General features: G+C 45.4%; 1 protein-coding gene across 1 annotated transcript in view; it reads right to left on the bottom strand.

Moving 5' to 3' along the window:
• Positions 1-27,086, bottom strand: part of dock1 (dedicator of cytokinesis 1) — a gene marked incomplete at its 5' end in the record, with an annotated part of 602,016 nt that overhangs the window by 466,583 nt on the left and 108,347 nt on the right. The window contains 5 exons of the mRNA XM_084323017.1: positions 4,329-4,453; positions 5,632-5,757; positions 17,221-17,300; positions 19,696-19,768; positions 22,340-22,475. Coding sequence (XP_084179143.1) covers positions 4,329-4,453; positions 5,632-5,757; positions 17,221-17,300; positions 19,696-19,768; positions 22,340-22,475 — 540 coding nt within the window. The remainder of the gene's footprint in view (positions 1-4,328; positions 4,454-5,631; positions 5,758-17,220; positions 17,301-19,695; positions 19,769-22,339; positions 22,476-27,086) is intronic.

The following is a 27,086-nucleotide window of genomic DNA, read 5'->3' as shown; positions in this document are numbered from 1 at the left end:
TTTAAAAAGGTTGAGGATGAAATGCAGCTGGTTTCCTCTCCCTTTACCTGCAGTGTTGATAGTGCACCCACTGATGTTCAGCATGAACTCATTGACCTGCAGTCTGATTCACTACTGAAAGAGCACTTTAAGTCAGCATCACTGCTAGAGTTCTACTCTGCTCTCAAGGAGGAGAACTTTCCAAACATGGGGAGACATGCTCAGAAGATGTTGGTTCTCTTTGGATCCACCTACATATGTGAACAGACATTCTCAGTCATGAAGTTGACCAAATCCAAGTACAGATCTTCTCTCACTGATGAACATGTCAGCTGTGCTTCGCATCTCCACCTCAGACATTCATCTGACTTTGATGGACTTGTTAAAGCTCAAAAGAGACTGGATTTCTCACACTGAATGAAAAAAAAGAACTGAAGAACACTAAAATGTGGGAATATAACAAGTGAAATGGGACACTTGATCCTTTTCTTTTTTCTGCACAGTTAAAAAAAATAACTGAAGAACACTAAAATGTGGAAATATAACAAGTGAAATGGGACATGATATTTTTTTTGCACAGTTCTGAAAACATTAAATGTAAAGTCAAAAAGGCTACAAAACTGGGACACTTTTCTTTACACAGTTCAGTGACATGTCTTGTTTATTTTAGCTACAAAGATGATGTGATGTCTTTAGAAATCTAAGAAAATCCTTGTTTCAATAGTATATGAAACTCAAAATGCCCTTTGTTATTAATGTGACTGAGAAAAAGAAAGCAATACGCTTGGACCAGCACTCACAGATTTTGATTATTTAATGGCAGCCTGAAACAAACATGTTTCGGAACAATTTATGTTCCTTCCTCAGTGTTGATGGCTAACACTGAGGAAGGAACATAAATTGTTCCGAAACATGTTTGTTTCAGGCTGCCATTAAATAATCAAAGTCTGTGAGTGCTGGTCCAAGCGTATTGTTTTCTTTTTCTAATATACTCCACGGGATTTCAGCACCCAGTGTTATATGTTGTGAGCGCAGTCTATCTTGAATTATTAATGTGACTGAAAATGAGTTAAATGTTTCACATTTTGTTTATCATTATTATTATTTATCATTTTGGAAATTATATTTGAATATATGATATTTTTGAAAGCTAACCTCACCTTTTAATTGCCAAATAATAACATACACTCTTACCAGCGGTCAAAACAATGCCATTTACTGCTTTTTATATAGAAATAAAATGTATATTATGCATTGAGTTCGGAATTTTGGCCCGGCCCTCCAAAATATTTTCAGTTGCTCATTTGGCCCCCTGGGAAAAATTATTGCCCACCCCTGCTCCAATACAATGCAGGTGAAAACTGGGCAATTCACAACACAAGCTGCGACCGTGTACACACATGCATTCACCCACACACACCCTTCACACACATGCACTTAACATCCATGCCACATTCACACATATATATATATATCTCCACACAGGTGCACTTAACCTCCATGCCACATTCACACACACATATCTACACACAGGTGCACTTAACCGCTAAGCCACACACACACACACACACACACACACACACTTAACCTCCATGCCACATTCACACACACATGCACACATATCTCCACACAGGTGCACTTAACATATAGTTAAAGTATAGGGGCGGGGCTAAGCTACACCAATGAGAAAGTTATCCTCTGCCGAGTACGATAATGCCTAAACACAAGAGTGTATGACAAATGGTGCATGGGTTAATAAAGGGGGTGTGGCTAAAGTATAGGGGGCGAGGCAAACCGTCACAGATGAAAAAGGAACTCTCGGCTGAAACCAAGGATGCCTCCAACAAATGTCTACGACAAACGGTTCATTGGTTATCAAAGGGGACGTGCAAAAATGGTGCGTACGCGCGTGGGTGTGTGTGTGCGTCTGTGTGTATATGTCTGAATGTCTGCCCAGCCTTCCCAGAGAACAGTCACATTTCTCTCCCTCTCCCAGGTCCCTCAAGGCCATCCCTATCGCGGCCTACTAGCCTCCCTGAAGCTGTCTCGTTGCTGTGTCAGCTCTACTTTTTCTCCTATCGCCGCCGCTCACTGCCTTCCTGAAGTCGGTCTGCCGTGTCGAATCTACCTTCTTCAACGGAATCAACTCCCTACTCAAACTATGATATGGATCTAGTAAGCTAGTCATTTGCAGCGATCGATCGTATATTTTACGGAAAGTGGAACCCGATCTGCCTCTTTCCGCTCGAGATTGAAGATGTAGAAGATATATATATCTTCACATTCATGCTGATCGGATTGGGAGCGATCGTCATCTGGATCTGGTTTTGTTTAAAAATTATTTGGAAAGACGTAAATCGTCTGGCGTTGGCGTTAGCCAGGATGGAACTGTTTAAGAGACTCGCTGTATATCATTCTGACGAACAACCGAGATCAAGGGTCATGCTGGGGATCACGCAGGAGATTAAGAGTGTGACAAATCGTGTTTAAATCAAATTGGGGCATTTTTGGAAGCATTTCTGGCCACTGCTGCCCCCGTCTCTGCAGAGAGTGGAATCCACAAGGTCAGGTCGGTAGTCGAGGAGATAGGGACGGTACACGGCGTTGGGAGGACGGTGGAGCCTCCAAGGCCGGGCTGGCTTGAGGAGATAAGAATGGTATGCGGCCGTTATTACTGTAAAAATGTAATGATTGTGAAATGATGACTGTTTAATGAGACGATGAGCTGTATGTGTATGTCACTTGAATTTCGCCGTGAGGGATTAATAAAAAGATATCCTATCCTATGTATGTTTGTGTGTGTCGCCTCGCCCCATGTTCAAGCTTTCCCAGTGTAGTAGTTATGCTTCTTCTTGTAGGCCACTCCCACACCCCCTTTTTGCCAATGGACATTAACATTTAATCAGCTGTCCTTCGGCTCATGACCAACCTTTCCACAAAATCTTCAAGTCTGTGAATCCATTTGGTAGTTATGCGCCTTTTTTACGATTCGTTTTTTTACGCCACTCCCATTGCCATGCCCCCTTTTAGCCAATTGGCATGAACACACACACACACACACACACACACACACACACACACACACACACACACACACACACACACACACACACACACACACACACACACACACACACACACACACACACACACACACACACACACACACACACACACACACACACACACACACACACACACACACACACACACACACACACACACACACACACACACACACACTCCCTGCCAAATTCCAGCATTCCTAGGGGTGAAAACTGTGACCGCTAGGAGGGTGGGAAATCTTTTGTTGACCAACCGACTGACGGAGGTACAGAGCATCTGTTAAAAACTGGATGGATAGAAGCACAACAGGTACGGTTTTACTTTGGGCGAATTGCGCCTTTAAATCGAGCTAGGTAGCGTGGCACGCTCTACCACTCATAGCATCCAATCCCCTCCCCCCGCCGCCCACTTCAGACCTGCATTTGCATATAATCACCGCCGTTCCTCGCCACACTTCCGCAGCCTGCTCCGTCTAATCACAGCCGAGCCCACGTTCTCCAACCCTATCTGTGTCTACATGTATATAATTGAGACAGGCTAATGGCTGTCTTCTAATGATCCCTCTCGTTCCCCTTACCCGACTCATTGTCGCCATCGCCCTGCGGCTCCAGGTGTTTAATCAAGACCCACAAGGCGAGAGCGCGCACAAACACATCTGTCCCGAGTGGAGGATGTTTGACCCGCCCGGCGCCTCTCGCCCCTCTCACAGACATGACATTCACCAGTGGCCTCGCACCAAGGCAGAGGTGAAGGCCAAGCAGGCAAGGGAGAGATAACAACCCAGCGGAGGACAGGGGTTAGTGGGGGCGCAGCCTCGGGATCAAACGAACTCCTCGTTAGGACATTAAGTGGCAGGCGGGTTGTGTCATAAACAAGAGTGAAAACTGCTGGTGCTGCCAATTAGGACGGTGAGCTAATTTCACTTGCCTTGGGCATTGGCAATCTTTTTAATCATCCTTCCCATATCGCCTGGCCCTGCACTGTGTTCAGTGACTGCTGGGGGTCTGACCCTGGTCCATTTAGTCTCGCACAGCGGAGAAGCCAAATATTAGACCAAGCTGACTGATGAAAAAGCAACCATTGCCTGTTGTCTATGACAGGTAGAAAGAGGTGCACAGTCTAGCCTGTGTCTTCTTAGTGAGAGTCGTGGCTGTTTCCGAGGAGTGTTCTGAGATGACAGAAAACCTGCAAATCATAGGCTGTCTGAAAGAAACGGTAATAGTGGCATTTATATGTCCAGAACGTTTGGAATTCCAAAGTGTAATCTCTCTCTTGGCGCGTACCTCCAGTTTCTTGCCGTCCTCGTCGAAGACAGACATGGTCACCTCCACGTTCTTGGGCGTGGTCTTGCTTCCCTTGTCGAACTCTCCAAACACCAGTGTGACGTAAATGTCATTGCGCACATCGCCTTGAGAGAGCATGAAACCAGAACAAATTAAATCAAAAAGATTCTTCTTCTTTGGTATTTCATATAGTATCGTCATGTGACGTGTCACTTCCTACAGAAATAGTCCAATGCCATAAATGAAGCCCATTGGCTATGGTTGTCATTTGATTATAATCACGTGTATAATCACAGATTGTCAATAATCAACCCCTGAATAATGTAAGAACCATTAACTCATTGACCGCCACGTTGGGAACGGGATATGACTATGTGCTGCCAACGCATTAAACCTATGGAGTCGCTCACCTTGTTTGCAGGGCTATAACTGTATATATATATTATAGCTATGGATGCAATACTATGGCCCATTTGGCATAGAGTATCTATCGTTCAAGATGTGAAAAAAATTAAAAATGTCCATCCATACATTCCCGTTTTATACCGTGGTGAATATATATAAGTATGGTTTTAGAGTGGTTTAGGGTAATTCATAGAGGCTAGTAATAGGCTGCGACGCATATACTTAATCCATTGGCATTTCGTCCCTATACACGCTACAATAAGAAATTCAAATGCATATGATCGGTATATTATGTTCCATCATGAATGCATGAAAGGGGGGGGGGGGGTCGTTCCTGATTAATTGATTGTCAATAACGGCATTCGTTAGTACAACAGCATACACTGATCAGGGCGATGGCTATGAAAACAAGGCGCGATCAAGCTGAAATTGACGTTAAATTGCTCTTACCTGTGGCCGGTGAGATTTCAAAAAGAATATTCCAATTATTTGATTGCCATCCGGTAGATCGTATGTCCATTTGGCCCACGAGATAACCCACCACAGCATAATGAATCGGTGGTCACAAAAACTATTCAATGTGATCGGGTAGAGCCCTTGAACCAGGCTACTCGAAAACTCCGCCCGGAGGAATTTCAATGACGCACAGCGTCTCAAAGGAAGTGCAACATCGGCCGCATACCACCAGGCGGTGGTATTGGACCTTTGCGATCTCAGACTCATTCCATATGGTTACACAGGCTCCCTGGATAGATAACGATTGGAAATAGCAAATAAAAGAAATAACGATCAAATAACGTATATATGCGTGGTTGGCGTTCAACGATTGGCGGACAAACAAGTATTAAATCGTTGTTGGCGGCCATTGAGTTAACAATAAGCGTTTCACGTGTTCTACCTGGCATGATGATCTCTGGGAAGCCCATCTTGCGCGCCACCGCTGTGGATCGATCCACCAGGTGAGGGAAGTCCTTCCTGATCTGATGGATGTCTCCGGGAAGCAGCTTCAGCGTCACCCACAGGCCTGATGGTGACAAAGGACAAAGTCAAGTAAAGACTCACAGTTCCATCTCCCAGGGCTTCACCAGCCCACGCTCAGGAGGGAGCGACGCCTACTGACATCGGTGAATGTGGGCAAAGTACAGAAAATCTTTCCATACAATTTAATTATATTGAGTTTATCAAGAGTTCTTTTTTTTATGCATGCACAGCCTGCACAGGAAGCTGCCACTTAACTTATACACCTGCAAATAACCCATATAACTGTATGATAGCATGTACAATAATTCTGTATATACCGTATATATATATATTTATTCCTACCATTTATATATCTATCCTCTGTACATACTGGCACATAATCCTTTTACATATCTGTAGATACTATCTGTACATATATCCCTACCTATTCTTACTAGTTACGCTGCTGGACAGCATGACTACGCCATACTGTCTTTATACTGGCTGTATCACTGTACATATTAATACTACAACTCTGTACATACATTTGATTACCACTACACCCAGTAGTACTCATTTATATATTGTATACGCAGTTTAATCACCTGTACATTGCATATTACTATTGCACTTTACTGTTACTTTTGCACTCTGGTTGGATGCCAAACTTATTTTCGTTGTATTGTACTTGTGCTGTATAATGATAATACATCTGAATATAATCTAATTTCATCTATTGTGCGCGTATAATATGGGACAAATAAACGCTGACGTGCTGAGACACAGTTGACGATGCGCTGCGTTAGAGCGATCTACACCGGCGAGATGCCGAGAGCGAAGGAGAACAGAATCAGAAAAACAGCTGGAAGGCCGGACATCTCAGCTCCGTTCCGCTTCACGTTCACGACGACCACCCGAAACGCTCCGCAGAAAGCCAGAAAGGATTTCTCTCCTAGGCAAAAGAGTTTGCTTTGTTTGAAAATTGGTGACATTTTCAGGTCGCAAATTCAAATTGCTCATAACCCATGAGTCAATAATTGGGGCAGAGACTCTGTAGTTTTTCCCAGAGTCAATAATTGGGGTTGAGAGCGACCCGAGACCGTGGGGCTGTGGAGGTCACTCTGTGGGTCCGGCTGCTTCCGAAACAAAGGATCTGCAGGGGGAATTCCCGGCTGGTCTTGACGCCGGTGGCTCGTGCAGGTTTGTCTCCTCTGTAATGAGGGGCTCAGACACTGCGTGGTGAACCCCCCCCGGCTATTCTGCTACCGTGTGTCCATAGTACAGAGAGCTCACATAATAGTCTGTTAAAATAAAATTAACAGACCTGCACGGTACACACACACACTCTATCACCTGCCTTCCCTCACTTTCAGAAGATTAAAAACTCTTTAGCACGGTCATCCAATTAAAGCTTTCATCCCAAGTCATTCCAAAACGTTCCCAGACTAGCCGTGCCCTAGAGCTTAATAGGATGTTCCCAACACACAGTGTGCGTATTGCCACAAGTGACAAGTCTCTTACCATCCTGGCACCATTCAAGACTTTTGATATGTGAGCGTGACCGCCGTGCCTCCTCTCAATGCTCCCACTGTAATCCAGGCCTGAGCACATCTGACATTTATCCAAGTACATCTTCATGGGACATGACAACACCACAGAGGCTGTGACTCTCTCTCTCTCTCTCTCTCTCTCTCTCTCTCTCTCTCTACACCACGGAAAGTGAAGAAAAAAATCTAGGCTTCATAGATGAACCAATTGGTTTAATCAACTCAAAAGCTGAATTACTTAGATCTTGTAACCATGGCGATGTGTAGGCAGTGAAGAGTACTTGATGAAGAACTGCTTTGTTTTTGTCAGTGTGCAAAATACAGTGTACTTGTGCTATATCAGGGGCGTAGTGACATATGAATGGCTCTCAAATGAAGTCTAAAATAATATATAGCCGCAGGCAGCAATTCAAGGGTTCAAGCTAGCTCTAATAACAACCGCCACAGATTCTGAGGGTTAAGACAAAACTCATCCTAACTAATTATTGTGAGTTTGCATTGCATTGTGCTGCCACCACTGGTTGTCAATAAAACACATTATTATCACTGTTAACCTATCAAGTCAAGGTGCTGATCTTACTGGCGACCAGTGGTGCTCATCGACTGGAGGTTTTGAAAGGAGACTTCAAAGAGAAAAAAGGTAATTCTATACTGTATTTCAGCTGCAGTTTGTGTTTTCACCTCACCGGCCTTTGTCGAGACTCTTTTGCTGCGTCCCATTTCTCCCCTTGGCCCTACCACTCTGCACTCTGTTTTGCGCGTTCCCGCGAAGTGTCCCATTTCCCCCCCACTACCCCATTTAACGTTGGATCAAGGGGTAGTGACGTTTTGACCCTCCAGATGCCCCTACAAACGGAGTGTGCCCAGACACAGGCTCGATAACGAGGGGAGAGGATATTTCCCAGAATGTACTGCAAACAAATTCAGTGATGGGCAGTAGCTAGCTACAAGTAGCGACGCTACATAGCTTAACTACATTTCTCAGTAGCGTGATGGTAGCGTCGCTACTTTTGAACCAAGTAGCGTTCTCTGTAGTGCAGCTATTTTTTGAATCAAGTAGTGACGTAGCGTGACCAAAACGCTACACGCTACTGTCCGGAGAAATAGACTAAATAAAGATTTGTGAAAAAAAAAACTCCCCGTAGAAAACCCACTATGATTGGTTGGTTGATTTAGATATGAGTATGACGACTCACGATTGGGTAAGGTTAGGCCAAAACATTACGGGTAGGCCAATCAGAGGCAGGATAGGGCGGGACATGCCACTCCAGCTCCGCAAATCAGGAAGTGAAAAAATCAAAACACTGACCACTGAATGAATGAATTAACCAGTCCGCGCGAAATGGCATAGGGATTCGATGTTTCCAGGGCTGATGGCATTGATGAAGATGATGTCAATAACAACAATGCCTCTCCATGGCCCTATCTGGAAAAATTTATGAGTTTGACTGAAAAAACGCCTAAAACACATGTGTTTAGGTGTTTATTGTGTCAGCCAAAAACAAAGCTGCTCTCAAGTCTCAACTTCCCACACGCCCAGCATTAACTTGAGAACACATATTCAGGTGAGCTTTACATAAACAACTGTCAACTGTTCCCAAACAGCACACAAGTCAGTGCACTTTCTGTAAACAGCTTTAACTAACAGATAGCTGCTATCATGTTTCACTGTAGGCAGAAAATGAACAATATTATGGGGGTGAAAAAAAAAAAAAAAAAAAAACTAACATAAATAATACATACACTAAGAGGGAAAAGATCACCTAGAGCAGTGGTTCTCAACCTGTGGGTCGGTCAGGACCCCCAGGGGGGGGTCCCCACATGATTTTGGGGCGATGGAATGTTTTGTGAGTTACATATTTAAATACATTTGGTCATTTAGCTGACGCTTTCATTCAAAGCAACTTACAAATTGTGTACAAGTCAGCAGGAGTGGTACATATCTAGCAGCCAAGGATAATTAGTATTGTTTGTCTAGCAGTGTCGAGCTTGAGTGTTATACTCTGAGTACATACATACTGTAGTAGTATAGACATATTAGCATAGTTGGTGGTAGTATAGACATGGTAGCATAATAGTAAAATGCAGTAAGAGTTATTATTAGTTAAAATTCAGATATTGAAGAAGGGTGTTTTTGGTTGATAAAGTGGGCAGTTTATCCTGTGCTGAAAAGTCTCCATTCCAATAGAGAGAGTGTGGGGGACAATAATGGACAATAGAATTCACATTCATATTCTGTCACCTCCATGTTCAATGTATGCACAGGGTGTGGTTAGAGGGCATTGACGTTATGTAGTCACACGGGTTGACGTGATGACGTATTAGTTTGTATTAAGGAAGTGGGAAGTAAACATGAGACGTTACGTGTATTGCATCTAAACAACCGTCTGGCAGTCTGTTTGTTCCGCACTCCTACATTGGTGACTCTGACGTTTGTTTTTTGGACGCTTCCAAAGACTGCATTACATTTTTCTTTTTTGAACAAGCAAACATGGCTGTGCAAATGAAGCTACCGGAGTTCTGGGAGCAGCAGGCTGCTGTTTGGTTCGCGCAAACGGAGGCGCAGTTCGCTATACGGAGGATAACAGCGGATGATACAAAGTATTATTACGTGGTATCGGCGCTCGGCGGGGCTACCGCATCCAGAGTAGCACATCTGCTCGGGAATCCTCCAGAGGATAGTAAGTACGACACACTGAAAGACGTGCTGCTAGAAACTTTTGGTCAAACGGAGTCTGAGCGTGCACGTCAGCTACTATCTTTGCCGGGCTTGGGTGATGCTAAACCATCGGAGCTAATGGATCGAATGTTGGCTTTACTACCAGGCAACCACAAGCCTTGTTTTATCTTTAGGGAGCTATTCCTGCAGCAGCTACCATGGCAAGTGCGGTCGGCTTTGGCTAACTCTCCCATTATAGACTATCGGGCATTGGCTAAAGAGGCTGATAGGTTTTTCTCTGCTACACAACAGTGTCAGGTGGCTAACAATATTGTGTACCAGGTGGATGACTCTCCGCCCCCTGCTGTTGCTGCTGCCCTGTCCAGAGCCCCCGCCCCGGCCCAGAGACAAAAGCCCACAGGTATGTGTTTCTACCATGCACAGTTTGGCTCCAAGGCTAGAAAATGCCTACCCCCATGTAACTACCACCATGCCAAGGTGTCGGGAAACGAGAGGGCCAGCACCCGCTATCTGCCATGAGTGTTGGCCATGAAGGCAGTTTATTATTTATTAGAGACACACTTTCTGGGCGGCGTTTTTTGTGCGACACTGGGGCCACTGTGAGCGTTTTACCCGCATCCGTTTTGGATATACAAGCCGGAGTACGGGGTTCTCCACTAGAGGCGGCCAACGGCAGTCCCATACGGACCTATGGTGAACGGCAGGTGACATTGTGTTTGGAGGGACAGCATTTCTCATGGACGTTTGTTACCGCTGAGGTGTCTAACCCATTGTTAGGTGCAGATTTTTTGTGTGCCCATGGGCTGCTGGTGGACATTAAAAACCGGCGCTTGGTCAGCGCAGAGACTTTTAGCTCATTCCCATGTGAACTCAGTGGTTCTAGCTCCTCAAGGCTGTCCAGTACCCTTACTGCCTCTGAGTTCTTGAGTATGTTGGCTGAGTTCCCAGTTCTTACCATGCCAACTTTTTCAGCAGCTACAGCTAAGCACGGTGTGGAACATTATATACCGACTGCAGGCCCGCCAGTACATGCCCGTGCACGGCGCCTGGATCCAGGTAAACTGGCTATTGCTAAGGCGGAGTTTGAGGCGATGGAGTGCCTCGGCATAGTGCGCCGGTCCAATAGCCCCTGGGCCTCGCCACTCCATATGGTGCCAAAGGCCGCCGGAGGTTGGCGCCCGTGTAGTGATTATCGCCGCCTGAATGATGCTACGACCCCTGACCGCTATCCTATACCACACATTCAGGACTTTTCATCTCGCCTTGCGGGGAAGGTCATATTTTCTAAAGTGGACCTGGTTCGTGGTTATCACCAGGTGCCGGTGCAGTCACAGGACATTTCCAAGACAGCGGTAATCACCCCTTTTGGGCTCTTTGAGTTCCTCCACATGCCTTTTGGGCTCAAGAACGCTGCCCAAGCATTTCAGCGCCTCATGGACAGTGTGTTAAGGGACCTGCCTTTCCTGTTCATTTATTTAGATGACATCCTCATCGCCAGCTCCTCCAGGGCTGAACACATGGTTCACCTCCGCACACTTTTTGAGCGCCTGAGTCAGCATGGCTTGATTCTTAACCCAGCCAAGTGCCAGTTTGGACTGCGAATAATTGATTTCCTCGGGCACCGCATCACAAAGGATGGGGCAGTGCCTCTGCCATCGAAAGTGCAGGCTGTGAGCGAGTTTCCGCAGCCCTCCACCGTCCGGGCACTACAGGAATTTTTGGGTATGGTGAATTTTTATCATCGCTTTGTGCCTGGCGCAGCCCAGCTCATGCAGCCCCTCTACGAGGCACTCAAGGGCAAACCTGCTAAGCTCACTCTCACTTGGACAGAGGAGATGGAGGGAGCTTTTAAAAACACCAAACAAGCCCTGGCTATGGCGGCCATGTTGGCGCACCCATTACCTGAGGCGCAGATCGCTCTCACAACCGACGCATCGGATTATGCTGTTGGGGCAGTGTATGAGCAGCTAGTCGATGGTCACTGGCAACCCCTTGCTTTTTTTAGTCGGCAGCTCAGAGCCAATGAGCGCAATTACAGCACCTTTGACCGGGAGCTCCTCAGCCTCCATCTGGCGGTACGGCATTTCCGTTTCCTGTTGGAGGGCCGACCATTCACAGCATTTGTCGATCACAAACCATTGACCTTTGCTATGGCCAAGGTCTCAGAGCCATGGTCCGCTCGCCAGCAATGCCAGTTGTCCTCCATCTCGGAGTTTACAACAGACATCCAACATGTGGCCGGGAAGGACAACCCTGTCGCCGACTGCCTCTCTCGTGCTATCATCAGTACGGTCCACCTCGGGATTGATTATGCACAGATGGCAGCCGATCAGCTTTCCGACAAGGACGTCCAGGCATGTACTGTAGGACCACCGATACAGGTCTTCAGTTGGTGGACATCTCTTTTAATGACACTGGTTCTACACTCCTGTGGGACATCTCACTTGGGCAGCCTCGCCCTGTTGTCCCTGCCGCTTGGAGGAGGCGTGTTTTCGACGCCATTCACTGCCTTTCTCACCCGGGCAGGAAACCATCTCAGCTGTTGGTGGCAGCCAAGTTCGTCTGGCACGGTCTTAAAAAGGATGTTCGGGATTGGGCTAATGCTTGTCTAGAGTGTCAACGGGCCAAGGTACACCGCCACACCAAGGCCCCACTAACCCCTTTCAATGTGCCTGAAAGGCGGTTTGATCATGTGCACATAGACTTGGTTGGGCCACTGCCATCACACAGTTGCACACACCTCCTTACCATGATTGACAGGACAACCTGTTGGCCAGAGGCCGTGCCACTATCTTCAACTACATCTGCCGACATTGCACGAGCATTCATCGGCACCTGGGTTGCCCGTTTTGGAGCTCCATCGGATATAACCTCCGACCGGGGGCCTCAGTTTACATCGGAACTCTGGAATGCTGTGGCCCAGGGTCTCGGGGTAAAGCTGCACCGTACAACGGCTTATCACCCTCAAGCCAATGGACTGTGCGAGAGGTTTCATAGGTCAATGAAGGCCGCATTCAGGGCCAGTCTTCGGGACAATGGGTGGGTTGACAGACTTCCGTGGGTCATGCTGGGCCTCCGATCAGCCCCTAAGGAAGATCTTCAGTCCTCCTCAGCCGAACTGGTTTATGGGCAGCCATTGCGAGTCCCCGGGGATTTCATGCCCAACACCACAACGCCTTGGTCTGCTGGCCAGCAACGGTCTGTTTTCCTGGACAATGCCAAGGTATGTAGGCCGGTGCCTACGTCACAGCACATTGTGCCCCAGGTTTATATTCCACCTGATCTCCATACAGCAAAGTACGTCTTTGTCCGCCATGATGCCCATCGGTCGCCACTACGGCCACCATATGAGGGGCCTTTTCGGGTTCTGGAGACAGGGGACAAGTCATTTGTAGTCAAAATAGGAGGGAAACCGGATCACATTTCAGTGGACCGTCTGAAACCGGCTCAGTTCCTGTAGCTCAGCCGCCGCGGCGCGGCCGCCCTCCGGCCATCAAAACCTCCGACCGCCCTCCGGGGTCTACGGGTTCCACCATGACACAGGGTTTCCCCCTGGCCGTTAAGTCCTCAGACCACCCTCCGGTGGTAACTGGTCCCGTCGCTACACAGACTCTGGACACCCGAAGCCGCTTCGGCAGGATTTTACGGGGTCCTCAACGGCTCATGCTGCCAGTTCTTGTGAATTCTGGGGGGGCGCATGTGGGGGACAATAATGGACAATAGAATTCACATTCATATTCTGTCACCTCCATGTTCAATGTATGCACAGGGTGTGGTTAGAGGGCATTGACGTTATGTAGTCACACGGGTTGACGTGATGACGTATTAGTTTGTATTAAGGAAGTGGGAAGTAAACATGAGACGTTACGTGTATTGCATCTAAACAACCGTCTGGCAGTCTGTTTGTTCCGCACTCCTATTTTGGTGTTTATTTGATTATTGTTTCACTGCCTTTTATTTATTACGTTTCCACAGTTCTTTCATAATACAAGTTCGTGTTAAAATGATGACACAAAAAGCCAGACCGAGGGCTTGTTTCAGTTTTCTAATAAACAATCAAACTGAACTTTTTTTTGCCTGCCTATTTGTTTGGTGGAAACTTGATCATAAAGTATAAAAAAAAAAAAAAAAAAAAGTAGTGCCGATGTAGTTAGCTATTTTTGCCATGTTCTTGTAGTGTAGCTTGCTACATTTATCTGGGGATAGCTTCCATTGTAGTTGAGCTATATTTAAATCGAGAGTAACTTGTAGTGTAGCTTACTACATTTTCCAAGTACGGTAGCTTGCCCATCACTGCGAATCATTAAAAAAATATAGTCAACTGGAATATGTTAGTTGTTTACACATACAGTATGTTGGATTATGTAATTGGTTTGTCATAACAAACCAATACAAATTCGCTAATTTAACTGAACAGTCAGTTCATCCATATGGTTTCTCTCTCCATCTCTCACTGCTATGCAGAGATGGAGCACAAAAGTTATGAAATTCAAGTTTATCTTTTAAACTATTACCTAAACATCATTATTTTCAGAATTTCAAGACCAATATTAATAATACATGGATGGAAAGATTAATAACACAATTCATATACAAGACGGCAGATGAAATCCAATATAGCGGGCATAACAATGTTTTTTGTCTTTGGTAAATTAGGTTTTTGTGTATGCTAAGCATAAATAATATACATAATACAAACTGTTAGTAACATGTAGTGTCCTTTAGTAACATGTAGCATCCTTTAGTAACATGAAGTACCCTGTTGTATCTTGTAGTACAATTTAATATGTACTAGCACTACCAGTACCATGTAATACACTGCAGTACTCTGTATTAACCTGCAATACCATGTTGTACCCTGTACTACCATGGTCATATTCTGTTGTATCATGTAGTACGCTATACTGCCATGTAGTACCATGCAATACCATGTAGTACTACTGTATATGCTTTATTATAGTCACACCCATTCGTTTTCTATTTGACTGACATACTGTATGAATATAAAGAACCTGACTAACATTTGATTAACACTTTGAGCGCCAGCCGTGTTTTCCTTTTTACCGGCTGGAATGCCACCATCCACTCCCAATGTTAACGTTAATATCGCCTAATCTATGTTTTAAATTATGGCTGTGTGTCTAATCTGCCCGTCGCTTATCAAAGAATCATTTTCCAGTCAACATTGTCAAGGCAGATTGTTTTTTTATCGCTTAATTTCCGTTTGATAGCATTTTGAAAATCACCCGTTTTCGGGGAAAAACAACCCATGCCTATGATAATCGCCTTTTACTGGAATATTCCAGAACGTTGTCATTTGTCTGCCTATTTATGAATCGTTTTCAAATAAATGCTAGATGATCGATAGTATATGTGTGCGCACGCACGCTCGTGCCTTATTTCTGCTCTTATTTCCTCATGGTCAAAACAGCCATATCACATATCACATAAACGCTTATATATCCGTGAAAACGAGTCTGATTATCCTAACACTGATAACATAGATTCCTTACCTGAGGTCAGATGGTATCCAAATGGTTTATTCCAATTTCCGATTGCCATTCGAAAAAATCGATAATTGTATTGATCCATCGTGTGTACAGTATAACCCATATTCGCCGTGGCTCAGAGGCTCCAGAATGAACTCTGGTAGACCCCGGCTGCATTTTTTTTTTTTAAACGAGAATACTCGTGACGTGGCATTCAACGGTCGGGGGGTAAACCCGAGAAAAGCCGTGAGTGGCATACAAAGTGTTAACACTTGTGCTACAAAATAACAACACAAAATGTCAAGAGTTTGGACACCAAAAACCTTTTTATATACAAGCATAAACACTGAAGACATTCGTTATAATTTACATGGTATGCAGAGCTTCATGGTCCTTTGTAAACAGTCGGCACGTGGGTGAGTTGCGTCATTACGCTGTCGGCAACTGTTTACGTTTGTGAGTGCTAGTGCTATCCCATTTCGTAGTGCTGCTCTGAAGGGTGACTTCAAAACGAGTAGGGCCAAGCGGTAGGGCCAAGGGGAGAAATGGGACGCACTATATATTTTCACATCGGTGCATCACTAGGAGAAATGGGACGCAGCCTTTGAGATTTCCGTTGACCCCTTGGGAAAATGTTCACTTAACCCTCAGAATCCACGGCAGTTCGTTATAGAGCATTGTATTAGAGATACATATATATAGCTGTATTAGGGACGAGTTCCAATTTTCAAATAGTCGTGCCAGTCTCCACATTCGATTTTCATGTCAGAGTTGGAAAAAATATTGTTTATATAATTAATATATATATATTTTTGTATCCACTTTTTCTCCTTATTTTCTATTTTTCTCCCATCCCAATTTCGTGTATCCAATTCTCCCCTCCCCTGTCTTGAACGTTGCTCGACTATGCCCCCCACTGGTAGTTGTAGAGAGGATAGAAGCCTTGCATCACGTGTGCCCTCCGGCACACGAGGAGGCAGCCTGTCGCATCTTTTCGCCTGCCAGCGCGGACTCTCATTGGCGAGGTGTAACGCATGGGAGGCTCACACTACCCCCGCCACTTCCTGTCTCTGCTGTGCAGGCGTCCCCCAACCGACCTGTAGGAGTCGCTGTCCACAACGTCCAATCCCCACCCATCGACTTCCACCCGCTCTGCCAAATGAGCCAGTACAACGGCCGGCCCAAGCCGAAGGCAATGCTGAGACTGGGATTCGATACCGGAGTCTCTTGCATTGGTGACGAGCGCAATCTCCGCTACGCCACCCTTTGATTTTAATGATCCATTCTATTAAAAAGAATAACTGAATTTAACTGAAACTGAACATTTTAACTGAATTTAAACTGAAACAGAAAATAATATATTTTTTATATAATAATAAATTTAAAAAATTATTAAAAAAAATACAAAAAAAAGCCAACGGTTCAAAGCACACGGTTCAACAGTGTTATGAAACATATCCTGCAAGTTTTGTAATGATTGGACTAATTGATCTCAAGCCCTGCCCTCTTTTCTTGATCCTTCAATCACAACTGTTGCTTCCCGAGAAAAAACAACATGCAATTACAGTATATTTTGGGCACATCACCCAGCCCTTCGCTGAACCCCAGTGTCTGACAGTACCTTGATATCACATGTCATGATGTCATGAACCCCAGTCTGACAGTACCTTGATATCACATGTCATGATGTCATGAACCCCAGTGTCTGACAGTACCTTGATATCACATGTCATGATGTCATGAACCCCAGTGTCTGACAGTACCTTGATATCACATGTCATGATGTCATGAACTCCAGTGTCTGACCGTACCTTGGCCCTTGTGATTGACTTCCTTGGCGGCGATGACTTTGTTGATGACCGTCTGCAGGAAGTCGTTCTCGCCCGCCACCCTGGGTGAAAAACGGGAGATGTTCAGCTGCTTGTGGCAAATGGCGTCATCCAACGCTAGCCTGCAGTATGCACACAACACGCACAGCGCCACAGGGAGGAGACAGAGGAGGAGGAGAAGGAGGACAACAAGAAGGCGGAGGAGGAGAAGAAAGAGGAAGTAGAACATGAGGAGAGAGGATGAGAGGGAGGAAGAACAGGAGGAGAGAGAAAAGTTAGAAGGAAAAGGAGGTGGAGGATGGATAATAGAGGAGGAGGAAGGGCAGGATGAAGAGAAGAAGGCGGAGGCACAAGGAGACGAGGAGGAAAAGGTGTAGGTGGAAGAACACGATGGGGAGGAAGAGGGGGAATTTGAGGGGAGGACACGAAGGAAGAGGAGCAGGAAGAGAAGACAGTTGTTGAGGAGGAGTGGGAGGGAGTGGGATGAGAGAAGACCAATGGGACGGAGGAGGAAGACGCACCAAACAGTGATGCAGACAGCGTGACGGGGACAAAGCCGTTTGTTAGGTGACATCGAGGCGGGGTGGGGTGACGAAAGAAACAGAGAAACCATCATTTAGGGAAATGATGCTGCCGGCAGATCTGCCCCCCTGCGGAGCAGAGAGGAGGAAACCAGGTCTGACCGACACCCGTGTGAACACTACTGACAAGTCAATGGTTTCAAATCCCAGGATGCAACACCAGGGAGATATCTGTGTATAGCCACATAGACATGCATTTTCATTTTCCACTCTGCTTGCGATGAAGCATAGAAAATGAAACACTATGTTTTGAGAGAGAAAAACAGATCGATTGAGACAAGCGATACAGGCAATGAAGCATAGAAAACAGTATGTTTTGTACTGCAAGAGGAAGTGTAGAGCGAACGAGGAGAGAGAGAGAGAGAGAGAGAGAGAGAGAGAGAGAGAGAGAGAGAGAGAGAGAGAGAGAGAGAGAGAGAGAGAGAGAGAGAGAGAGAGAGAGAGAGAGAGAGAGAGAGAGAGAGAGAGAGAGAGAGAGAGAGAGAGAGAGAGATTGAGCATAAGAGAAAAGTACAGATGTGATTTGGGAAGAACCACACGTGTGGCAGTGAGGAGACAGAGAAACCCTGTACACTGGAAGACTCACAACTCAGCAATGGAAAGGCATGCAGGAGAGGAGAGAGGTGATGTCACCATGGAGGACACGGTAGATAGCACTCCAATTGACATATCTCAAGCTCTCATTTGCTTGATCCTCCAATCACAACTGTTGCTTCCCTCGGAGGGCGGGGCTCGAGATAGGTCAATTGACGAGGCGTCCGGTCTTCAATCCCAACAGGGGCAAACGAGGGGCAGAGAGACCAGAGAGATTGACACTCAAAATGATAAGAACAGGGCCAGCTTTCTCTCAAACTGCTTTCAATGAAAGGGAAAGTCCACCTTAAAAGTTATAGCCCTGCAAAGAAGGTGAGCGACTCCATAGGCTTACAGCACTGGCAGAGAGTGGTATAAGATGGGCAAACTGCGTGGCACCTTGGGTGAGTACCTTGCAAGACGACGGGTGATTTCTTTTATCTTTTTTTCCCCAGCCAATCAAAATGCAGTTTTCATACGTTATTGATGCCGTTCTGCATTGTTTCCCTGACAACATCCTCTGATTGGCTGGAAGCCTGAGCCACACCAATATTTTTATATCAAAACTAGTGGACGTACTTTGACGTGCGCAAATGCCCCAAATTGCTACATTGTTACATTAACACTGGATCAAGATGTGTGTCCCTATTAGTAATTTCGAACCCAAACGCTGGAAAAATAGAGTCCAGGCTTTAAAATACCGGAATTACCCTTTAAACAAGCATAAACTCTTTACACAGAGCCCCCCTCCCCCCACTCTAATTTCCCTGATTTATGCCTGCAGATAGAAACTGTTACACAGAGGTGATCTGCCTGCTAAACTGCCTGTATATCTGAAGCATTTCCCATTATGCAGGAAATCACGTTGAGGGGAAGGTTACTCTGTGACTCCGCGAGCAACATCCTACGAGGAGCGGCAGGCAGCAGATAATGAGATTGCCTTAATTGAGTCAACGGGGAATACAGGGCGCGCCACTGTCTTTAAAGCCCTGTTAATCAGGTGTCAAGGATTCAAGACCTTAAAAAAAGTAAAAATACACAGGCGGTGTATCTATACCACTACACAAAAACACACACACATACATTCTCTTTCTCTCTCTCTCTCTCTCTCTCTCTCTCTCTCTCACACACACACACAATATACACAATGGAAACGAGTGTAAAGGACAGACTGCCTTTACACCCCCCAGGTTTATGCAGCATTATCCAAGGAACTTCTCATTCTCGTGCTTCTCTTGCGCTTCTCAATGTGGTTGTCATGGCGACCGTGCCGCTGCTTCATACTACTGTACATCTCACTTACGGCTGGAATGGGATGAAGTGCTGCTTGTCCTCGTCGTCCACTTTGCCCGTTATGATGTCTGTGACGTCCATTACTGTGAAAAGACAAAAGAAATAACATTGTGGATCCATGAAAAGGTATGAGTTTTTAACCATGATATACTACCGTAAACAAATATATACATAGTCCTGTATATTTTTAAGTGAATAAAAAAAATTTAAAGGATACCTTGCAGCAGTATTAAAAAGTTAAATAAGATATACCATATTTGAATGAAATAGCACCATGCCAATTGTATTACAAGCTAAAGACCATTGTTCAGCATATCGTCCAGCCCTACAAGGAGGTATGAACAGTAGTGGATGAGAGGGAGTTGGATGGTAAATGGTGCATTTATACGCGTTTATCCAAAGTGCTTTACAAATTGTTCCTCACATTTTACCCATCCACTCACACATTCACACACCGACGGCGGAGGCAACCAGGCAAGGTGCCAACCTGCTCATCGGGAGCAATTATTTGGGACACATCGACATGCTGCCCGGGAGGAGCGGGAATCGAACCGGGAACCTTCCGATTACCCATAGCCCTATTTCTGACTCGGCAGTAATGATGTTGTTGATTGGTAGAATCCTTTCTCAGCACAATCCATGCTGTAGTTAGCATAGTTAGCCAGAAACCAATGCAAAGTAATTGGGGATCGGGCTCCCGTACTCTGTACAAGCTGACCGAGGCTTCACACACAGTGAAGTACATTTCAGTGAGCTTCAGTCAGCTTGTACGCAAGACAGGAGCTCGACCCCATTCACTTTGCATTGGTCTAACCAGAGGTAGTATGAGGAACAGCATGGCTTGTGCTAAGAAAAGACTCTACCAATCAACAACATTTGGAAGTATATATACTTGCTCCAAGTATCATACTTGGTCTACGCACTTTAGCCTGGATGTAGATGTATGGTGTGTGATCAAGACCTTGTGCACTTCATCAGGTCAGGTGACATCAAGGCCACCTAATCATCCCTCCCCCTTAATTGGCTGATATCAATCCCTGTCTCCTGAGCCATTGAGCCATTGTGTAGCGTGATGTGTGCCTGGTGCCAGTGTATGGCAGCCATTGAGCCTGCCTAGCCCAAGATTGAGTGCTACCAGTGGTGGGAGCGCTTTGAGCGCTATATAAATGTAATGATCATTCATTCATTAATTCATTCATATGATTTCTGAGCCCCCAGTTCAAACCTCAGCATCATTTGACATCATTTCACCATGGCCACCCATGGCCACGTTGTATAAACATTAATGTTGTCAGCGTTAATTAGCCGTTTTTAAGAGTGCATATGGAAGTATAATTAGCTATATGTGGTTGTGGCGGCACGGTGCTGTAGTGGTTAACACTGTCGCCTCACAGCCAGAAGGTCCAGGGCTCGATTCCCGCTTGGGAACCAGGTTTTCGCGATGCCAGGTATCCAGGTGGGGTATCTCCCAGGCCTTTATGTATGGAGTTTGCATGTTCTCCCCGTGCTTGCAAGGGTCCCCCCCCCCCCCCCCCAGGAGCACTTGGATTGGTCTCCGGGCGCAGTAACCTCGCCGACGCCCTGTCTGCTCCCGGCTGCCCTAGGATGACGGGATGGGTCAAGCGCAGAGCTCAATCGCATCGGTGACCCTAAAAACAGTGCGTGTGTGTGTGTGTTCCTGTGTGTGCCGCCCATCGCTGCATGTCGTTGCATGCCGAATAAAGACTTCCGAGTTAAGGCCTGCATTATTATTATTGTAAACTGTTCATGCAAGACAAATTGTACGAAAAAAACTGCCAAAAAGTGTTTTTCAGACTGCAGCTCAGACGCACCTAGGTGGGAGATGCAGCATGATAACAGACATTAAGAGGTCACACCAACAAGGCTTTGATTCATCTGACCCAGATACTGTAACAGTCTTCACAGTGGGCGGGCGGGGCGGTTTGAGAGGCATCCTCTGATCTGACGGCTGATGGCTGAACATCCGCTCACTCTGCTCACATACTTCCCCAAACACAGCATCTACCGCAGTGTACAACTCCGGGTCTTACGCCGTTAGACCTCAGCTCGGGGGTCAACCGTCTCCGTAAAGCCTTTAATCGGCCTGTATCAACACGAGGGTGGGGCCGCGGAGCCCCGGCCTCTCCACAATAGCCTTGTAAACACGCCGCAGTGAGGTCTAAAGATAAGCCATCGTGAATCAGACTCAAGTCATTTTCTTTATCCTCAAGTGGCACAAAAAAAAAAGAGGAATCCGGGGACGGGGAGAGAGACATAATCTCCCCCCCCCCCCCCCCCCCCCGTTTGAGAACCTGTGGGCCAAAAGCCAGTTCAATTCCCTTACTATGGCCATGGTAGCTCACCCACATGGGGACAAATAAAACTTGTAAATCTCCTTTCTACTCCAGTTGGGACATCGCCGAATTTTGGCCAAATGTATTTATTCAACTGGGCAAAAGGGGGCCTCAGAACACAAATAATATCCAACAGCGAGGCGAAGTTAAAGCAGGGCTTCCGAGGCCCCCTGGGGAAGACCACCAAGACCATCCTTCCATTTAAGAGGAATAACCCATTACTTTACATTATACATAATACACCTACTAATACTAATACAATTGCTCCTAGTCCTACTAATCCTGTGTATTGCGGTTTACCTGCCACTCCAAAGGGTCGCCTGAGGCCTGAGGTCAGTTTCTTGGTGTTATTGTCACGTAGCTCCATGCGTCCCACGCGGACAATCTGACAGACAAAGCTGATCTTCTCCCTCTTGAGGTCCTCGCTGCCCAGATCCTGGCAACAAAAAGAAAAGGGTTTCATCAGTCACCCTTCCTCAGTGACTCTGCTGAGGAAAGCCATTGATACTTATAGAAAACAATCTTCGTAAGCAGCAATCAATTCATTTAGCAATCAATCAACTGCATATTTCACATTGCATATTCTAAAACAAATCTGTTCTAAAAAAGCATTACAATGTTATATTGTATAATTTGGGGTCTAATATGGACAAATTCCTCCAACAAAGTAGTTTGGGTTTAGAGCCTTGTCAGGTGTGGGCTGTTTAACAACAACAACAACAACAACAACAACAACAACAACAACAACAACAACCACAACAAGCGGCCTGGAAGCGTGTATGCCTTCTACAACAGAACTTTGTTTCCGCGTTCGAGTTTTGCGCTCTGATTGGCCAGGTCATGTGACATGTGCGCCAATCGTGGGACAGCAAGTTCTGCGCCTATTTCCGGGTATAACAGCCTGCAAACTACCTGCCGTTCTATCGCCATGCTCTAAGACAAACTCTAACCTTAACCAACTTCGAAAGAGCGCCTAAGCTTAACCAGTGTAGAAACTTGCGGTCCCACGATTGGGCGTACGCGTCACATGACCAGAAATGACCTGGCCAATCAGAGACGCGGAAGCAAAGTTCTGTTGTAGAAGGCATTCAGGCGGCCTGGAACAACTGACCAATAGATCAAACCATAATTTAGGGAAGGATCAGCTTTTGTTTAGGCAGCACTTTTCACCACAAACAGCTCTCTCTCCGATTGTGTCCCCTAGATTCCTTCCACCCTCCCCCGCGCGCCCCTGCGGGGACCTGCTCGACGCCCCCCTGGGGGCGCAGACTGACCTCCGCTGACCTTGGGTTTCCATTAGAAAGAGGTAAATACACACACGGGCAGAGCGGAGCGCCTTCTCAAGAGAGCTTAACAAACCACAGGCTCTGCAAACAGGCTCCCACGTCCCTCATAACACGGTTGGATAAACAGCGAGCCGGCGGGACTACCACAAGCAAGCTTGCATGTGCACACACGCACACACCGAGCACGCGTATACGTACATGCACGTGCACACACACAGACACATGCTTCCACTTGGTGTGTTTACTGTGTTTTTTCGTCTGTGGCTTTTTCTCTAACTACACCTGATTTGGGATTTTGGACTTGGATTGCTGGCACTGTTGATATATGGGTTTTCATCCTCTGCCGGACTAGTTCTCTGATTTTGGAATGTGGACTTGTGACCTCAGTAGGGTTGCAATCATGCAATGCACAGTACGGTAAGAAAGATACAATATAATAACTACACTCTTAACTTAAATACAGTTGCTATAACTTTAATATAACTCTAATACGGTGAGCCTCATGACCTCATGCGAGGGCTGTGTAAACAGTAGCAGAAGAATACCTGAGCTTGACGGCTAACGGACATGGCTGCACATGGCCCTACGCCCTCTCCCGGCATCACCTGCCGGTAACCTGCTGCCGACGGACCCACATTGACATGGGACGGTAATCCCACTAAATCCTCATCGTCTGTCCTGCTACCCAGCCTTCTTGTGGTTGACCGCTGGCTTGTTTAATTTCACTGGCGCAAAATCTGAATGGTTGGCCTGTTCTCTCCAGCCCCAGCTGGCGGCTCGCAGCGACGGACGGCCTTCAGGGGCTCTGCGACAGAGAGAGAGAGAGGCCCAGATCTATGTGTGCCATCACTGCTGTGCCCCCTTCTGTGGTAAATAACTTGATTTATTTACTAAATGTATTTACAATGGATAGAGTCAAAATAATGTTTGTCTGTGACTGTCCTAGACTCCATCTCCAAGCCAAAATGTTTTGAACTGCTTGCTCTGAAGATCTAGGCCCCACATCAGTTATCTTAATAGGTGCCTATAGACCTCCGCTAGTCAAGAGTCCACTGACGACCGAGTGCATTTTATTTCTCATTTTGCTGATATAATTTGAATTGGCTGAATAATGCATCAGACCAGGAGGCCTGTGGTAACTTAAATCTAGTCCAGATAATTACCGAACCCACTGGACCTAATTTAAAAGATTACTCAAAATCCACTTTAACTGATCTTATATTCTCAAATCGAATTGAGAGTGGAGTATTTCCACTAGGCATCAGTGACCACGGCATGTATAAGAAGCACAAAATTGGCAAAAGCATGATCTCACACAACTCTGAGGAGACATTTGTAACTTTTTAATAACCAAGCTGTTACGAATAGCAACTTTCATTGTATGTCAGATATCTCTGATGTTCATTCAGCCCTGAATTTCTTCACAGAATCATAAAACATTTTCATTGATAAATGGGCACCCTTCAAGAGACTTAGAATTAAAGATAGAATAGCACCATGGTTCTAACAGGAGCTATTCATTCTGTTTGAAGACAGGAACACTGCCTGGTCTCGTGCCAGACACTCCGGTGATCCGGCTCATTGGTTATCTTTCAAACAAATCCAAAATAAATGCACCTCTGCTGTGAGAAAAGCCTATTATCTAGAAAAAGTATCTAGACCTAATCACAAACTCATTATGCAAACCCAGCAAAAATTTGGAAAGCTGTACATTTAGGCAAAAATAAAACTACCGATTCCCTGCCTACACATATTGATTATGGTGGCCGTTTGTTTTCTGATCAGAATGAGATCTGCCTTGCGTTCAACAAACATTTAGCTGTTGCTGGCCATCTGTTTGAAACAGAGTACTCAGGGTCCCCTATACATGTTCACGATGAATGTGTGCAAACTAAAACCATGCTTCTCAATTTGATTTCCATCCTTTCTCTCCTGGTGATGTTCTTCAGCCATTGCGGTCCATTGATTCCAGGTGTTCTACTGGCATGGATGGATTTTACACCTTTTCTCTCAAACTAGATGCACCTGTTATTACTGTGCAGTTGGCACATGTATTCATCTGCCCATGTGACTCCTCTTCATAGGGCTGTCTTAAATACTTCGAAGCTTTGTTCGATGGCACAAGCTTCGAAAAAAAAAAAAAATCGAAGTAAAAAAAAAAACTTTTTTTGCCTCCAAAATCTTGCGCCTCCATTCCAATGAAACGAAAGTAAGCGCCGCCTCGACTCCACCTCTCTACAACAAGCACGTGGAGATTATCTGTGTTGAAAACAACAAGGACATGTGCAGCAGACATGTCGACGAAGAAGTCATCAGACGTGTGGTTACACTTTAAAATATGCAAAGACAATGCCCAAAAAGCAGAGTGCCAGATATGCCAGAAGAAAATGGCATATCACAACTCTACAACAACTTTGTCAAATCACCTAAAAAACATAAGTATCGTTGTACACGACTGCGACGCCACACAAAACATTAATAAGGCTATGCCTATGCTGCTATGACTAATGTGTTACCAAGTTGGCTAATTTAATTGTAATCATCTGCTTTTGTAGGTGCATTGTCTTATATAATTATAAATTATATATAATATAATTGTTTGCTTGATAGACGAAGGTTGCAACATAATTATGTAATGTCATGTCGTTGGCTGTGAGAGCAGCCCCACTGCACCCAGGCAGCACAGCCGAGTGAAACCTTGGAAAGGGGCTACAGTACTTAATTAATTAATCCAATCCACTTTATTTATAGAGCACATTTAAAAACAACAAAGTTTACCAAAGTGCTGTACAAGTCCCACAACATAAGATATTTTTTTTTATATTATAATCCTTTTTTATTTATTTTATTTTTTCTCAACGCTTCGAATTAAAACCATAATTTGGCCCCGAAGCTTCGATTGCACAAAAAAAACTTCGAAGGTCAGCCCTACCTCTTCATAAGGGTGGTGATGATAGAGGTGATTTAAATAATTACCACACAATTTCCAAACTACCATGCTTAGTCAAAATCATGGAGTAACAATAATAATATTATAAGATAATAAAAGGTGTTCCAGAGGGTTACATTTTAGGTCCAGTCCTCTTTACCATTTATATAAATTCCTCATTGAAAGGTTGTCAGGCCAATCTATATGCGGATGTATTGTATAGTGGACTTCAACTAGCCAATCCCCACCCACCGGCTTTCCCACCCTCTAACACTTGCCAATTGTGTTAGTATGAACGACCGGCCAGCCGGTAGCAACGACGAGAGCTGGGCTCGAACCCAGCATATCCTGCGTTAGTGGCGAGTGCCTTGCCCACTGCACCAATTAGCCGCTCAATCTCAAACTGGTTCTAAATGCAAAAAAAAAATAAAAAAAAATACCAAAACATAGACTACAGCAATCTGCATATCCTACTGTAAGAATGGTTCAAATATCGAAAGGGTCACAGAATACAAATGGCTCGATGACAAATTCACATTTAAGTACCACATCGGAATAAGTTTCCCTTTGATCTATACAGGTTGAATCAACTTTCCTGACAATTTTGGACTATGGGGATGTAATATGCAGACACACTGCTGCCTCCACACTCAAGACCCTTAGACTCGTAGACCCTTACCACTCAGCCCTGAGGTTTATTACCGGTGATAGCTACAGCAACAACTCACCACTGTATTCTATATGATGTTGGTTGGTCTTCTCTGGCTGACAGGCGCAGTAATCGTTACTAAGTATCTGTATATTTATAAAGCCCTACTCAGTACCTTATATA

The sequence above is a fragment of the Notolepis coatsorum genome (assembly GCF_963971535.1).
Source record: "Notolepis coatsorum genome assembly, chromosome: 10".
In the NCBI taxonomy this organism is placed as follows: Eukaryota; Metazoa; Chordata; class Actinopteri; order Aulopiformes; family Paralepididae; genus Notolepis; species Notolepis coatsorum.
This window is presented reverse-complemented; position numbering and strand designations above follow the sequence as displayed.